This window comes from Miscanthus floridulus, chromosome 4 (assembly GCF_019320115.1).
Source record: "Miscanthus floridulus cultivar M001 chromosome 4, ASM1932011v1, whole genome shotgun sequence".
Classification (NCBI taxonomy): domain Eukaryota; kingdom Viridiplantae; phylum Streptophyta; class Magnoliopsida; order Poales; family Poaceae; genus Miscanthus; species Miscanthus floridulus.
Window position 1 is genome coordinate 110,531,936 of NC_089583.1, and position 15,765 is coordinate 110,547,700.

The following is a 15,765-nucleotide window of genomic DNA, read 5'->3' on the forward strand; positions in this document are numbered from 1 at the left end:
GTCGGTGACTGGACCGCCCTTTCGCCCTGTTGTTTTAGACTCTTGGGTTAGCCCATGAGTCGTGTGCTGTCTGCTTGGGCCGAGCCTTAGCGTGGAACCGGTCCCCGATGGACCCCGGATTTATGAACCCGACAGAACCTTTTCTGTAAATGAATTTCCAGGAGAGCGGATACTCATATTTGGGTTGTGCCTCTGCTGTAACCCAAAGTGGGTCTCGCATATAGGTATTCTGTTGGAGGCTGATACAGTACCATCCACGACCTATTTTTGGTTTGGGTCTCTGGGTCATCCATTGGTGATAGTCTTATAGATGTTTGTATATTTTTCTTTAAACTTGATTAAAGGTAGAAATTTTGATTTAGAATGAAGCTAAAACAACTTGCTCCGAACTATATAGTTTCAAATAGAGAAAGTATTTAAATCTGACATGTCTTCATCTTAAAAACAAAACAAAACAAAGCAGTCGTCCGTGGCCCGCCTACCAGAGACCCCAGAAAGGCCACAGAACCCGTAAACCCGGCGGGCCCGGTTCTGCAGGGACGCGCACCTGCGCACGCGGTGACGCGCAAGGCGAATCGGTATCCTCCCGCCGTCATATTCTCTCTCCTTCCCCGATCGATCCCCACGCCGCACGATACTTTCCCCCCTCTCTGTCTGCGAGGGTTCCCCGTCCGATCCCACCTCGGCGGCATCAGGTAAATTACTGGTCCATCCGCCCCGCATTCGATCTGATCCTGCGATTCGAGCCCTCGTGCACCGATCCGGGACTCCTCCCCCTGCAAATTTCCGCGGCGGAGTTTCGTACCGTCTTTGTTTTTGCAACATTCGAGTTGATTATTCTGGAGGAGTCGCGCTCTAGGGTTGAGTGGGCGTTGTTGGATTTTTGTGCGACGATGGTGGTGTGTTGATTGGATGTTGAAAGAATTGTAGTTGTTTGAGGCCGCAAGCAAGGGCCGCGGAAGCATCTGCGTCGAGCCATGGATAAGGGGCTCTTCACCAACGACGGCTCCTTCATGGAGAGGTTCAAGCAGATGCAGCAGGAGGCGCAGGAGAAGGAGAAGGCCGCCGCTTCCGCTGCGTCATCGGCTCCCAAGCATGCGAACCCCAAGCAGGGGTTTGCTATTGTGGCAAACAAGAGGTCATTCGAGCTGAAGAAGGCTGGGCCAGTAGCCTCGGCTGGTAAGCTGGCCTTTAGCCTCAAGAAGGCCAAGGTCGCGGTTGCACCTGTCTTCTCAGCCGATGATGAGGACGAGGACGCCGCGGATGTGGAGAGGGAGGAGCCCGCCAAGCGCCAGAAATCTGTGCAAGCTGATGCTCCTGCGGCAGCTGCCCTGGCCGGGGCTGTTGGTAATCATTTATATTTATCCATTTCTTGCTGTTTTACTATTAACTCGTTTAGTGATGATGTTTTGGGTTGTAGTTTCCATCAAATGATTAGGTGCAAACATGTTATCAGACTCTTAATTCAGTAACCGAGCTAGAACATCAGTCATATATTATCTTTTAGCTTTCCATGCAAGTAGTGTTTTTTTGCCTTCAATTCAGTTGCGGATTTAGATAATCTCATTGAATTTGATGCAAATCATTTCAGCATGTGACATACCTTAGGTGTTTACTATTGAAATGAGTTCTGAATTCGGATTTCCATTCCTAAAGTATTACCCTGGTGCAGATGATTGTATTATCAGTTTCCATGTAGAGTTCTCTATTCCATCCATTTGACGGTGTTGTCCTGGCAGTACTGCGATAAAATTTGATAGTGAAACTAAGTAATATCTATATAGTTTGCATTTCATTTTCTTATACATACTGATTTAACTAGAACCCAGTACTGCATTATACTTTTATTGAAACTAAAGGGCTGTTTGGATGTTGGTAATATTTGGGTTTTGTATGGTTTCTAAAATATACCATATGATTTAAAGCTTCTAGGTGTTTGGATAGAGCAATTTAGTTTTACAAACTTTAGGATTCCAAGTACCATGTTATTTGGAGTTCTTGAAGAAAAACCCATTCAACACTTCTTTTTTTTTAAAAAAGCACGCCTCGCATTTACTTTCTCACCAATGCGAGTTATGCGGCTTGGCCTGTCAAATTTCGTGCACTACTATTATTAAACACATTCCTAATGTACAAAGTTGTATTGTGTACATTCATTCTGGATTGTTCACAGGCTTACCTTAGGTTCTTTCGATCTTCCATATATAAACTATTGCTATGTATCAAAGCTAGTAGTATCTATGTATCTATCTTTATTTAGGATTCCTGTGGTGGCTAGATTATATAGTATAATGTATAGTTGATCTTAAAGGAAAATTACTAACCGAAAACCACCAAATACGCCACTTTTTTTATATATATTGTAAAATATGGTGTTTTTCACAATCAATGTTATTTTATTTCCCATGTATTCAAAACTATGGTCTTGAAATTTTGTATCATCTAAACATTCCATAATAATATTGAACTCATGCATTTATACAAGTGATAAAAATGAATCTTGGTAGCTACAAATTGCAATGCTAGTGGTGGTGGAATTGACCAACAACGTTTTATTTTTTAGATTAGAAATAGCCATGGAAATTGATTGCTGTTGCACCAAGGTGTTGTAAACTCTCCTTTTTTGTATGATGCCTACATTCTTAGGTTTACAAAAAAAACATCTTCCTCAGCATCTGCATCCATTATCAGTCGCTATTGTCAGCAGAAAGTCGTGAAGGTTTTGTCTTTTTCTTATGACTGCAGCTTATAGATTATAACTAAATTGACATTGCTGGGAAGGATGTGATTGAGAGAGTTGGAGGGTCTACTGCAATAATTTGCATTGCCTTGTCATGCGCTTGATATTAATCAGTTCTTTAAGTGACATGCAGCCCCACCCCCACCAAATGATATGACAGTGAGACAAGTCGCTGACAAATTGGCAAGCTTTGTTGCCAAAAATGGGAGACAGTTTGAGAATATCACAAGGCAGAGGAATCCTGGAGATACACCATTCAAGTACGAACAAGCTACTTTTTTTCTTACCAACTCTATCTGTTTTTTTGTTGTGGTTTTTCTCAATAAGTTCAATTTTACTTTCAAATCTCTGACTTTAAGAATTATTGGTATATAAATATTGGGTCATTTGCAGGTTTCTATTTGACATACACTGTCCAGACTACAAATATTATGAGTATCAGCTTGCTGAAGAGGAAAAGGCTCTTGCTCAGTCAAAGGAGGCTGAAGCATCAAAAAGTGGTTCGTGGCACAATTTCTTTGTTGTTTTCTATAATTTTAACTTCTGTACAAGTCTTGATGCTGTATGCTCTTGTTAATGCAGCTAACTCTGGCATTGCAAGCTTCAAGGCACCAGGTGGTACACATAGAAGCTCATTTGAACAGAAGTCTAACTATCAGACACCTGCATCAGCTTTGTATGGTGCATATGAGGGTAGTTCTTTCCAAGGAAGCTCTTCTTGTTACGGTAAAATTTGCATACATTGTTTCCTTGTCTTTTTCATATGTTATTTAGCTAATCCCTCCATTTTTTTTACATGTCGTATTAGGTCTGTCCTAAGTCAAACATTCCTAACTTTGACCATCAATTTCAAAAAATCCATGTTGTTTCAGAACATGTGAACATATATTATGAAAGTGTTTCTCATAGTGATCTAAAAACATAAATCTTTTGTTGTTAACCTCACAATTTTTTTAAAATTGATGGTCAAAGATAGAAATGTTTGACTTATTAGGGCAAAACTAATACGACATGTACAAAAACAGAGGGAGTACTTTCTCTATGTTACTGGACTGTGTTCACCTGGTTACTATTTTTAGTTTGCAAGTCATCTGTGTCTTGCACTTGTATTGCCTATAAGTATCTTCTTATTTCTGTTGTTGTGAATGTTCTGTTTCATTCTTTTGGCTTAATGCATGCAATAGATATGTTGTAGGGTTTCTGTTGTGAAACACCGAGACCCTATGCTTGTCATCTCCCTGATCTATAGTTTGCTTCAAAAATAAAAACTATCTTCTTCCAACTTGGACTGTCTGATTGTTAGTATATGTGCTCAATGGTATCTAATCTTGTTGCAGGTGATCATATGACTCCACCGTCAGATCCTGTAGCATTGATGGAATTCTATGCAAAGAAGGCTGCACAGGAAGAACGGAAGCGGCCACCAAGGCAGTCGAAAGATGAAATGCCACCACCTCCTTCTCTTCAAGGTACCTCTGCAACATTATTCTCTTTGTTGAAAGAATGTAGAAACTTCAATGTTTATTCCAGCACTACTAATTCTTGTTTTGCAGGTCCTCCTAAGAAGGGACACCACATGGGTGACTTCATTCCTCCAGAAGAACTTGAAAAGTTCATGGCACGCTGTAATGATGCTGCAGCACAAAAGGCTACCAAAGAAGCCGCCGAGAAGGCTAAGATTCAGGCAGACAATATTGGGCACAAACTTCTATCTAAGATGGGTTGGAGGGAAGGTTAGTCCCTGAGTACTTAATGACAGTTACCATTACAGTAATTCTCTGTAAGACCTTGTCACATTTTTCTTTTCAAAAATAAATTGCTTTATATCATTAAATTGACTTTAAAACAAAACTATAACCACTTGAATGGTAGATCAAACTTAAAAGTCCACGGTATTTGTGAGGCTGAATGACTGATTGATGTTTAAGTTTATGACAACAGTATAACACCCATCTGGACCCTGATCATCATTGCTTTTATTTGTTGGTGTCTAGCCTGTATCCATCTCTCTCTGTGTTTTAGTCATGTTCATCAAGCAAACCTTCAATAATGTGATAGTTTGCTGTGAACAAAGCCTTCAATCCCAAACTCCAGATAAGAACTATCTATGATAGATTTTTTTTCCTCAGTGTTGTGTTGCATGCATTGATTCTCAACATCCTAACACTGGTGGGAGTTGTTTGTTGGGCCTGTAGTCAAGGGAGTTAGAGATATTTGCAGTTATACACCATTCCACTTCCAGGTGTTACATATAGTTTACTCTGCAGGTGAGGGTCTTGGTAGCGAGAGAAGAGGCCGTGCAGATCCCATTATGGCTGGAGATGTGAAGAAGGATCATCTTGGTGTTGGCGCAGTCCAGCCTGGTGAGGTCACCTCTGAAGATGACATGTACGAGCAATACAAGAAGCGAATGATGCTTGGATACCGCTATAGGCCGAACCCTCTGGTATATTGGCTGCCATTGCCTGCTTCCAGGAGTTCCCTGCTCTTTCTGTTTGCCTAATACTTCTGCTATATTTGCAGAACAATCCAAGGAAATCATACTACTGATACAGGGGAGTTCATCTGAGGGGAGATGTAAGGCACTGATTTTGCTGCATTTTTGCTCACAGAACTAACAGTTAGGGGATATCACTAACAGCATTGAAAGTTTTTGTTCATCAGCAGAAAAGTCAAGAAGTTCATTATTCAGCATATTTCTTGGAATGCCACAGATGTGAGGCTTCCGGGGGTTCTACGAAGATTTGTTCTGTGTAGTGTTGATCTTTGTGGCTTTAAATGTTGTGTTGAAACGTGTATCATGTTTCAAACAGTGATATATTGCTTTCTTGGATCAGTATATCTTGTCTGATCATTCAGGATTTACTCCGTCCCAATATCTTATCATAAGGTACAAAATTTGTGTTGGGAGGGGTTCTATTCTAGAATGCAAGCATGAGTGTTGGTACGCGGAACCTGGAGTATTTGAAGCTCTTAGGTCCCGACGGTAGAGGTCCGGACGTCTCTGGCTATGCATTTTAACAATGAACTGTTTTTCTTCTCTTAAAATGAACTAGGAACTGGGAAAGTCACTATTTTTTGTTTTACCAGCTCCAGCTTCATGTACTGTAGCAAAAAGTTTGAGTTGTTTGGAGCCGTACCAAACAAGGCCTTATTTGAAGGGGACAGCCACATAGGCTGTGCTTTTTGATCTGTTATTAGTGACCCTCACCTCGCCCAGCAAGAATCCGAAGGAAAAAAATGTGTGGATTTCGCCCAGCGAGAAGTGGAAGACAAAATGTGTCTGGTTGTCTTGTTCTGTTGCCTTAGTTTTTGTTGCCCTAGTTTTTGTGCGAGTCGTTTGTGCATCCAAACGTGTCCTCAAGCCTCAATATGTTGCTCGAGTGTAGATTACTGTTGCGACTCGCTGCAATGAAACAAAATTCGGATGGCTAGGCCGGTCCAGGTTGGCCTAGACCAAAACTTCTACTTAAGTTGAAAAGCTTTACTCGTATAAGTATGAAGATATTTGTATCCAAAGTCTGTCGCGCTCGCTCTGCGTTCTTTGCCTTGGGTTCATGTGCACCTGCCTGAGGCTGAAAGCGAAGCAACGCCGCGGCGCGGACGTAGAGCTACAGGAGCACGCAGGCCGGAACAAAAACAAGCGAGAGATCCACGCGAGCGTACACACACAGGCTCCGTTCGGATGGTATGATTATGGAGGAATTTAGATAGTCTAAGGAATTTAGAGGAATTTATGAGAGAAAAATATTATTCTGAATGGAAAAAAGAAATGGACGAAGCCAGGATCACGGGCACTGCGAACGGGGCCGCTGGCAGTCTGGCACGTAATTTTTTTTTATGCGACGGCGTCTAGCACTGGCTGCCAACCCCGTCCCGAGTGCCTAGCGGGGGGCGATGGCGTGGCCTGCTGAGTGCTGATCCTGCTCCTGCTGCCTGCTAACAACGTCGGAGGCTCGCAGCAAGGGGCGGATGTACAGCATCAATGGAAATATAGGGAGAGTGAGGGAGAAGGAAGAGGTAGAGGGAAGAAGAAAAATGGAGAGAGAGAGAGAAAAAGAAGAGATCAGTTCCCCTTCAATCCTGTTCTGTATTCCGTCACTGACCTCGTTCGGCTGGTATGGAGAAAGCACTGTTTATAAAGGAATTTTACTGTTCACTGAATGTTTCTCTCGCGTATTCATCCAAATTACTCCCAGCGAACTGGGCCACTGACAGCAAGGAATCTCTCCTCACTGTTTGTGCTTGCCCTGCCCTGCCCCTCCTTCCTTCCTGTCGTCCAGTCATCGCAGCCACCAAACGGAACGGACCATCTTTTTGTACGCAAGCACCTGTATCATCCATTCATTCATCCCCCGCCACCAAATTGCGGCGTTAACAATTGCGCGATAATCCGCTGGGTCCTCGGGGAGAGAAAAGCGTTCTGTTTGGTTTGAATGACCTGGACGAATAATCGAGGTACCAATCGTGGAAGCGAAGGCTGGAGCGCCGTGGCGCTGTCAGCCTGTCTCCACCGCTGGCTGCCTCACTGTCAGCTGTACTGCACTCGCTCACTGGGACAGGCGCTGCTGCCCCAAAGCTTGAGCCTGAAGCAGCCGCCACAAGTCTCTACTCCTGCTAGCAATAGCAGCAAACCGGTCTACTCGTACTCCAGATTGGTGGGAATGGAATCGCAGGTGATGGTAGGTTCCTGCTACGCTGGTAGGGGCCTTGTTTAGATTGAGGTTAGGAATCAGTATTTGGCACTGTAGTACTTTTGTTTGTATTTGACAATTATTGTTCAATCATGACCTAACTAGGCTCAAAAGATTCGTCTCGTAATTTACAATCAAATTGTGTAATTAGTTATTTTTTTATCTACATTTAATACTCCATGCATGTGTTCAAAAATTTGATATGATGAAGAGAGAGTGAAAAAACTTGCAATCTAAACAAGGCCTAGGAAAGGAAACCCGAAACCATCCACACCCAGGAGGAAAGTTTGCTAGTGGGAGTAGAGTAGAGTAGAGTAGCAGCGTGTGCCGGTGTCTGTCCACTGCATGCGCCGTTTCTACGATCCTAGCTAGTTAACGTTAGACTGATTCCGACAAAGGGGACCCAAATACGATCATGTACAGTAAAAAAAGTAACGAACCTAAATATCTTCTCTCCAACAGACAGACTCAAATCCACGTCCACCCATCGCCGCGTCCCTCCCTTCTCACCGTAGCGAGCCCGACGCCCCTCCCTTGTCTCCGGCGGGTGGCGAGCCCGACGCCCCTCCCTTGTCTCCGGCAGGTGGCGGGTGGCGGGCCCGGCACACGCGGCCCAGCGAGCGCGCGGCGCGGCTCCCTCCCTCCCTCGTCGCGAGCACGGCGCCCCTAGCCCGGCGCCCCTCCCTCCCTCGTCGTGGCCCCTTCCTCTGTCTCCGGCGGGCGGCTAGCGTGGTGCGCGGCCCCAGGAGCGCGGGCGGGGGAGCGGGTCCAGATCCGGCGGCGGGGGAGCGGGTCCAGATCCGGCAAGGCAGCCAAGGCCGGCGGCTCCTCTCCCCACCGGCGGCGCGCATCCTCCTACGGCGGCGGACATGGCGACGGTGCTGCAGCGCGCCTCCCTCATCTCACGCCTGTGAGCAGGCAAGGCACCCGGCCATGGTGGCCCTCCCCAGATCCGGGGCGACGGTGGGGGCGCAATGCGGATCTGGGACGGCGATGCGGAGCCCACCTCGATGCTGGCCGCGGCGAGGCGGAGCTGCCGCGCGGCCGCCGTGTTGAGCCGGCTCCGGTCGTCCCCTTCCTCGTGGTGCTCGTGGTGGTGGGCCTGGCGGAGACCCAAAGAGATGGAGGGAGGACGCTTTTTTGCCAACCGCATCCGATCCAACCCAAAATGGGTGGTGTGTTTGGGTACTCCGTTGGAGCTCGTTTTTCGCTGTTAAAATACTGTGCGCGACGCATTTTTGACGATGGGTAGTGTCATTGGAGATAGTGACGAAGCCAGAAAAAAATTTCGGAGGGGCTGAATAAAAGAATAGAGGTTTTTTTATCTTCTCTTAACCTTAACCCCTCCTACCTAATACATGTATGCATAAAATTTTAAGAAAAGACTTAGAAAAACTCCATGTGCTCAGGATAGGTGGGGGGCTGAAGCCCCCCTGGCTCCACCGCTGGCTACGTCCCTGATTGTGGAGACAGTCTTATGAGTTCGTTCCACTTATAACTATCCATCCGTCGGTCTGGCTGCTCCTGAACGTCTTCGTCGTTCTACCGGCCGAGAGATCATTGCCATCGCCTCTGCGGTTCAGTCGATTCGATGGATAGATAGGAGCCAGGAGGTGAGCAGGATATCATCGATCCCGGCTGTCTCGCAGCTGTGCGCGCTGGCGACCCCCTACCAGCCTGCCATGATACGATCGCGCCGCTGGATGTCAGGCTCGTGGCGGCCGGTGAGGAGTAAGCTCGGGAGATAAATAAAATACTATTCGAGCGCCGGGGTCCCTACCGGTCCCCCGCCCGCCGCGGTGGGTGGCTGCTCGCGATATCGCCACCCAGCGGGCCGCGGGTCCCCCGTGAAGATCCCGGCGCCACGACCAAAGCCCCTGGCCCTTGGCGATGGCGAGGCAAAAATATCAGCGCGCACCCCGGCCCAAAAACAAAATAAAAATCAGCGAGCGTGTCGCGGTCGCGGTCGCGGTCTCGCGGATCCGTCGGCCGGATCGGTCGATCGCAGGCGCGTCGCTCTCTTTTCCATGCTCGCCGCGAGCTTGCCCGGGGACGGGGGACCTGAAGGGCGGGCTAATTAAGGCGGCGAGCTCGCCCGTGACGTTGTCCGGCGCAGAGTTCCGTTTCAGGTCGGAGGTACCCACCCGTGCGTGCACAGCGCGTAACACTCTGGTTTTCATTGCAGCGAGTCGCTGGAACGGGAAGTCCTGTACGTACGTGACAGGATTTGGCATGTGGCAACTCGCGCAGTACGTTGCAGAAGCTAAGCAGCATGACAAATGGGCTTCGCTTCGGCCCGATAAAGCTGGGTGACAACTGACGAGATAGGCTAGCTAGGTCATGGGTAGTTGCATTTCACGCGATGCCGTTTTGCGTACAACGCTTGCGATTGAGATCAATCCGAAAAATTCAAAGAACAGTCCCTATTGTTGGTGAACCACTCCATGAATTCTCGAAATTTTGAAATTTCAACTGCACAGTCTGCACTCCAAGTATTTGAATGCACCTTCGTGTTCGAGGCCGTGACCAAACAAACCAAGCAACGGCCCTAGTGGGCGAGCTGCTGAGCCGGCCGCGCTGGCGCTTCCACATGACCCAGCTCATCTGAGCGGTTGGCACCCCCGCACCCCAAGTGCCGGCGCTGGCCTGACACCTTGGCGCATCGCATGGGCGTGGCGCCCACCCGGCCAGCTCTGCGTACACCCGGTCTTGATGCAACAAAGGCCAAACGACGCGCCCGGGCCCCGCGGGCCGGCAACGCACACACCACTGTCCTGTCCACTGATAAAGGCCAACGACCGGGTAAAATTGTCGAAACACTTTGTCCTGTAAAAAAAACACTTTCAGCCTGTTCGGTTAGCTGGTTCGTATTATTGCTGGTTTGTAAAGAAGTACTGCTGGCTGGTTTGTATGAGAAAAAATATTATTTTTGGCTAGAAATTTACAATCATTTACAACGAGCTACAGCCAAACCAACATGCTGTTTGTCCTGTTTAGCCTGGTTAGACCGGTGACGGTGGATTAGTCCATGGACTCGTGGCAGCCGTCGGGGACCTACTGTCAGTGTCAACTGCTATAGACACCAAGGCATCGTATACAAGTATTGCACTATCTGTGATATTGCTATTGTTATAAGAGCCCTACAATATCCAAGATATGTGTTGTATGTTGTATCTACGGATAGTGCAATACACAAAACAAAGGATATGAATCTAACCCCACCAATTTAGTTATGATTATTTGAAAAAAATGACATAATGAGTACCGGTTCGTCTCTTGAGCATCCCTTGTTCACATTATTGCGTAATTCTAATTTTTTTATATGTTTGTTGGCTCTATCAATGTTTTTACTCAAAACAACATCTTAGAGTGTGGATTGAGGTATGATAGACCATCAAACTTTGTGCCATCCTGCTATATACAACAAATCAACTTTCTTTTTAAATATCTCATGAACCTACATTACTGTCCTAAGTTTGTGATTTGAGAAAGTAAAAAAAACTATAACTAAATTGGAAAGGTAATTTTAATATCGTGTCTAATTTAGGAGGATTGAAGCCAAGAGAAATATAGTGGTACACCGTACATTGGACTACAATCAACTCAAGTTTTACTATTATTGAAATTGAAAACGGATACATGTATGCATATAAACTTGTCTTAACCATATACACATGAAAAAAAAGTTGCACATAGCTAAATCTATCGATTTATATTTATCCCATTCTTTATGACTTATCCTAAGATCAAACCTTTTCATTTGGCTGCCACGGTCCATACCTCTACAGGTTACCACGTCAGGCTTCATGGATCCTATACTCGAATTTAAATTTAATTTAGGCGTTGTTTAGTTCTTTCCCCTAAAATTTACTCCATATCTCATCGAATGTTTGAACGCATGCATGTGGTATTAAATATAGACTAAAAAATAATTAATTACACAACTTGCGACTAATTTATGAGACGAATCTTTTAAGCATAGTTAGTCTATAATTACTTACCGATTCTGCAATTTATTTTTTTATTAGTATCCGAACACCTCATGCGACACCCACACGTGACACCCCAAAACTTGTACCCTGGATTTAAACAATGCCTTAATTATTAACTTTTATAAGTGATGGCACACCCTATGAATACGTTTATAGCAAATTACACTCTCAATTTATTCTGTACGCTCAGCCCTTGCCACCGCCACCGGGCCCTGGCGAACCCGTTCAGCCCACCGTCACTTTAACGGACGGCACGGGGACTGTGCAGTGGGCACGCAGCGGGCCGGCCGGCTCACGTGAACAACGCCCACGATAGCGATGGCTGTTGCAGAAGCATGACCCGTTCGCTTAGATGAATTTCGGCTGAAGAAATTTAAAGTAGAAAAATACTATTTTAAATAAAAAAACGAATTAAGTCAGATTTAGGAACACGTTAACGGGACAAACCGTTTCCAGTTTCCTCTCCTCCCTAGCGCACCCAGGAAACCGCCAGCGCCTCCCCTCCCCTGTCCCCTCTCTCCCCTCCCCCGCGCCCCTTTTTATCGCCCGATCTCACACATTTTGGAAAGAGGAGAGAGAGAAAGAGGGAGAGATTAGAGGGAGCGCCCCGCTGCCCAAGGAAAGAGAAACCGCGGCGCGAGGAGAGGAGGGAGGAAGGGCAGAGCAAGATGAGAGAGATCATCAGCATCCACATCGGCCAGGCCGGGATCCAGGTCGGCAACGCCTGCTGGGAGCTCTACTGCCTCGAGCACGGCATCGAGCCCGATGGCACCATGCCCAGGTGAATGAATGCTCGATCCCTGTCGATCCGCCGGACGCGTGCCTCCTGTTCCCCCCAATTTTTTTCTTCAGCAGCGCGCATCTATCGCGCGTTCTAGGGAGCCGGCTCCTCGAAATTCTGGCGTGCTTGTTCGTCGCATTTCCTTAGATGTTTCTCCTCCGCTCTGTTTTTTTGTTCTAATTCGGCGGAGCAAACGATGGGGCGGGTAGGTGTAGTGGTGGTACTTCCATGTCGGCTCCGTAATTTTGGTTCGTTTGTTCCTTTGCGTTGTACTTCTAGTCTGGTCCTTGCGATGGGGGGTTTGTTTGGTGTGATGTGTTGTGGCTTGTTAGGTTTTGGTACATTTGTTTGCCGGTTGTTGAGAGATTGCTTGAGCCGGGCTAGATGCCACGTTTCCTAAGTAAGATAATTAAGAGTTTGCCTGTTAATTGGTGCATTTGTTCCTTTCCTGCGAATTAGGCAGGCGCCACAGAAGGATGCGTTGAGGTCCTCGTGTAGAGGAGCGCACGTTTATTCATGTGTACTTGGGGACAAATAGGGTTTCCAGCTCTGTATGTAAGGCGCGAGATCTGAAGAACTGAATCTGTGGGGATGTTTAATAAATAATGTAACCGAGGAGCTCTGATGAATGTCAGACCATGGATCTCCCTGGATTCACGATCCTCTGTTAAAAGTGGCATGCTTCTCTCTATTTGCCTGATCTTGTAGTACCATACAAAATTGCCCTAATGCTACTCTGCCTGATAATAGAAAATCCTGTTTAGGACCCTGATGAGGCAGGTTTCGTAGGCTATAAATTATCTTTTAGCGCATATGCCAATGATTACTGCCTTATTAGAGTGCCTCGCTATCCATTTTTGTAACACTGGTTTGACTGTGATGCAGTGATACCTCGGTTGGCGTCGCACATGATGCCTTCAACACGTTCTTCAGCGAGACCGGTTCCGGCAAGCATGTGCCGAGGGCCATCTTCGTCGACCTTGAGCCCACTGTCATCGACGAGGTTCGCACTGGCTCATACCGCCAGCTCTTCCACCCGGAGCAGCTCATCTCGGGGAAGGAGGATGCAGCTAACAACTTTGCCCGTGGCCACTACACTGGTAATTCACCTTGTGTCTGTGAATATGTAATAGGAGTGGGTCTTATGCTTCTGCAACTGTGGATATGTTCAATTCTAATTATTGTGGAATGCAGTTGGGAAGGAGATTGTCGATCTATGCCTGGACCGCGTGCGCAAGCTTGCAGACAACTGCACTGGGCTGCAGGGATTCTTGGTGTTCAATGCTGTTGGTGGTGGTACTGGCTCTGGACTTGGTTCACTGCTCTTGGAGCGCCTTTCAGTTGATTATGGCAAGAAGTCTAAGCTCGGTTTCACCATTTATCCTTCCCCACAGGTATGACCTTACCTATGCCAGAACTTTATATTAGCAACCTAGTATGTATCCATGGATGTCACAAAAGAAAAAACATATTTGTATAACTATTCTTTCCAAAAGGACGTTGGCTTAAGTATCTGAGAAATGGAAAGAATACATGAAGCTGGTGGGCAATTTTTATTTATACACCAACAGGAAACGGTTTTATATAGAACTAATCCATGGATCATGTAATTTGGCGGCACCGTTCTTGCCTTCTAAATTTCATAAATAGACACTGATTATAGGATCAGCCTAGCATTATTTAAATCATGTGTGGACAAAACAAGCAACTGTTGTGGACTTCTGGTTAGTGAGGAGGACCTTCCTGTATATGGTTTAGATCATGATTAGTACAACTGTCACAGGCTACAGGTCTTCTTTACGAGTGTCTTTAAATCATGCATTGCATATGTGCCAACATTATCCTATAGTGCTGCTCCCTCCTGTCCATGTGATGTGGGCCATTCAGCTTGTTCATGTGAGTAGGTTTTCTGCATCTTAGCTATTGTGGGGACGATGGGTAGAGATGTTTTATGATTTTGGGTCTGGTCCATTGTTTAACTTTTCATCTAATGTCACTCTGGATTGCAGGTGTCAACAGCTGTTGTAGAGCCATACAACAGTGTCCTCTCGACCCACTCCTTGCTTGAGCACACTGATGTTGCAGTCCTCCTGGACAATGAGGCTATCTATGACATCTGCAGGAGGTCCCTTGACATCGAAAGGCCAACCTACACCAACTTGAACAGGCTGATCTCACAGATCATATCATCACTTACCACCTCCCTGAGGTTTGATGGTGCTATCAACGTGGATGTTACTGAGTTCCAGACCAACCTTGTTCCATACCCACGTATCCATTTCATGCTTTCCTCATATGCCCCTGTAATCTCTGCTGAGAAGGCCTACCATGAGCAGCTCTCTGTGCCTGAAATCACCAATGCTGTCTTTGAGCCCTCGAGCATGATGGCCAAGTGTGACCCAAGGCACGGGAAGTACATGGCTTGCTGCTTGATGTACCGTGGTGATGTTGTTCCCAAGGATGTCAACGCTGCAGTTGCAACCATCAAGACCAAGAGAACTGTCCAGTTTGTGGACTGGTAAGCTGTCTTTCTCGCAATTTGAGCTGCGCTTATTTTATGATATCACATGCTTATCACTTGATTCGCGATGCTAACTAACTCCATTATGCTGCCACCTCACAGGTGCCCCACTGGATTCAAGTGTGGCATCAACTATCAGCCACCCTCTGTTGTCCCTGGAGGTGACCTGGCAAAGGTCCAGCGTGCCGTGTGCATGATCAGCAACAACACCGCCGTTGCCGAGGTGTTCTCGCGCATCGACCACAAGTTTGACCTTATGTACGCCAAGCGTGCATTCGTTCACTGGTATGTCGGTGAGGGTATGGAAGAGGGTGAGTTCTCCGAGGCCCGTGAGGACTTGGCTGCTCTCGAGAAGGACTACGAGGAAGTCGGCGCAGAGGGTGCAGATGACGAGGGTGACGAGGGAGACGACTATTGAGTAGCTGGTTAATAAGTAGTTCGCTGGTGGTTAATGGTTGGGTTATTTTGAGTATGGCGCTCCACTCCATTGTTTACTGCTGCTGTGTGTGTTTCCATTTTGTATTCCGTGGTAAATTGTTCGTAGCCCCCTATCGGCCATGATTGTTCATATCATCCTGCTTTGGTTTGCAAATGCTATTCGTCCAAGTTCGGTGTATATGTCATTCTGTTGCAAGTGTTGTGTGCTCAAAACCATTGGGTTTTCTTAAAAACAAAAGGCATTAGGTCTAGGAGTTATGTTTGCTCTGCGCTGTAGCTTGTGTCTGGAACATGGGGAACATACAGATTTGTGAAGTCCAGATAGCAGTCGCACAGTCACAGCATGTATTGTTTGTTGCTTCTACGTTTGATGCTACGATCACTGACCATCAGCAATTAAGGTGGATAAGTGTTGTAAAGATGCGAATTGCTTGAGATCATCAGCAATTAAGGTGGATAAGTGTTGTAAAGATGCGAATTGCTTGAGACCATCAGCAATTAAGGTGGATAAGTGTTGTAAAGCACGTACGGCAGGCACTGGTTGAGCATATTCCCCCGGTTTGTCCAGATGTGGTTGTCGGGATGAGCAAGGAGTGGGA

At 46.5% G+C, this 15,765-nt stretch overlaps 2 protein-coding genes across 6 annotated transcripts; both read left to right on the forward strand.

Annotated features, from left to right (window-relative positions):
• The first annotated feature begins 538 nt into the window (after positions 1 to 538).
• Positions 539 to 5,694, forward strand: LOC136550313 (SURP and G-patch domain-containing protein 1-like protein). 5 transcript variants are annotated; one of them, XM_066541850.1, is made up of 9 exons: positions 539 to 695; positions 931 to 1,347; positions 2,874 to 3,000; positions 3,134 to 3,240; positions 3,323 to 3,466; positions 4,078 to 4,473; positions 5,008 to 5,186; positions 5,264 to 5,317; positions 5,405 to 5,694. In XM_066541850.1, the coding sequence occupies exons 2-8, from the start codon at positions 978 to 980 to the stop codon at positions 5,288 to 5,290; spliced, it is 1,350 nt and encodes a 449-aa protein (XP_066397947.1). In that variant the 5' UTR covers positions 539 to 695; positions 931 to 977; the 3' UTR covers positions 5,291 to 5,317; positions 5,405 to 5,694. The 5 variants fall into 5 exon arrangements, with proteins under 5 accessions (XP_066397947.1, XP_066397948.1, XP_066397945.1 ...); XM_066541851.1 differs by having other exon boundaries at positions 5,408 to 5,694; XM_066541852.1 differs by having other exon boundaries at positions 540 to 695; positions 4,078 to 4,209; positions 4,294 to 4,473; positions 5,264 to 5,603.
• A 6,205-nt stretch (positions 5,695 to 11,899) lies between these two features.
• LOC136550315 (tubulin alpha-6 chain) lies at positions 11,900 to 15,344 on the forward strand. The gene is made up of 5 exons (XM_066541853.1): positions 11,900 to 12,207; positions 13,093 to 13,307; positions 13,402 to 13,601; positions 14,217 to 14,725; positions 14,831 to 15,344. Exons 1-5 carry the CDS (start codon positions 12,095 to 12,097, stop codon positions 15,144 to 15,146), a joined length of 1,353 nt encoding a protein of 450 aa, XP_066397950.1. The 5' UTR covers positions 11,900 to 12,094; the 3' UTR covers positions 15,147 to 15,344.
• The last annotated feature ends 421 nt before the right edge of the window (positions 15,345 to 15,765 follow it).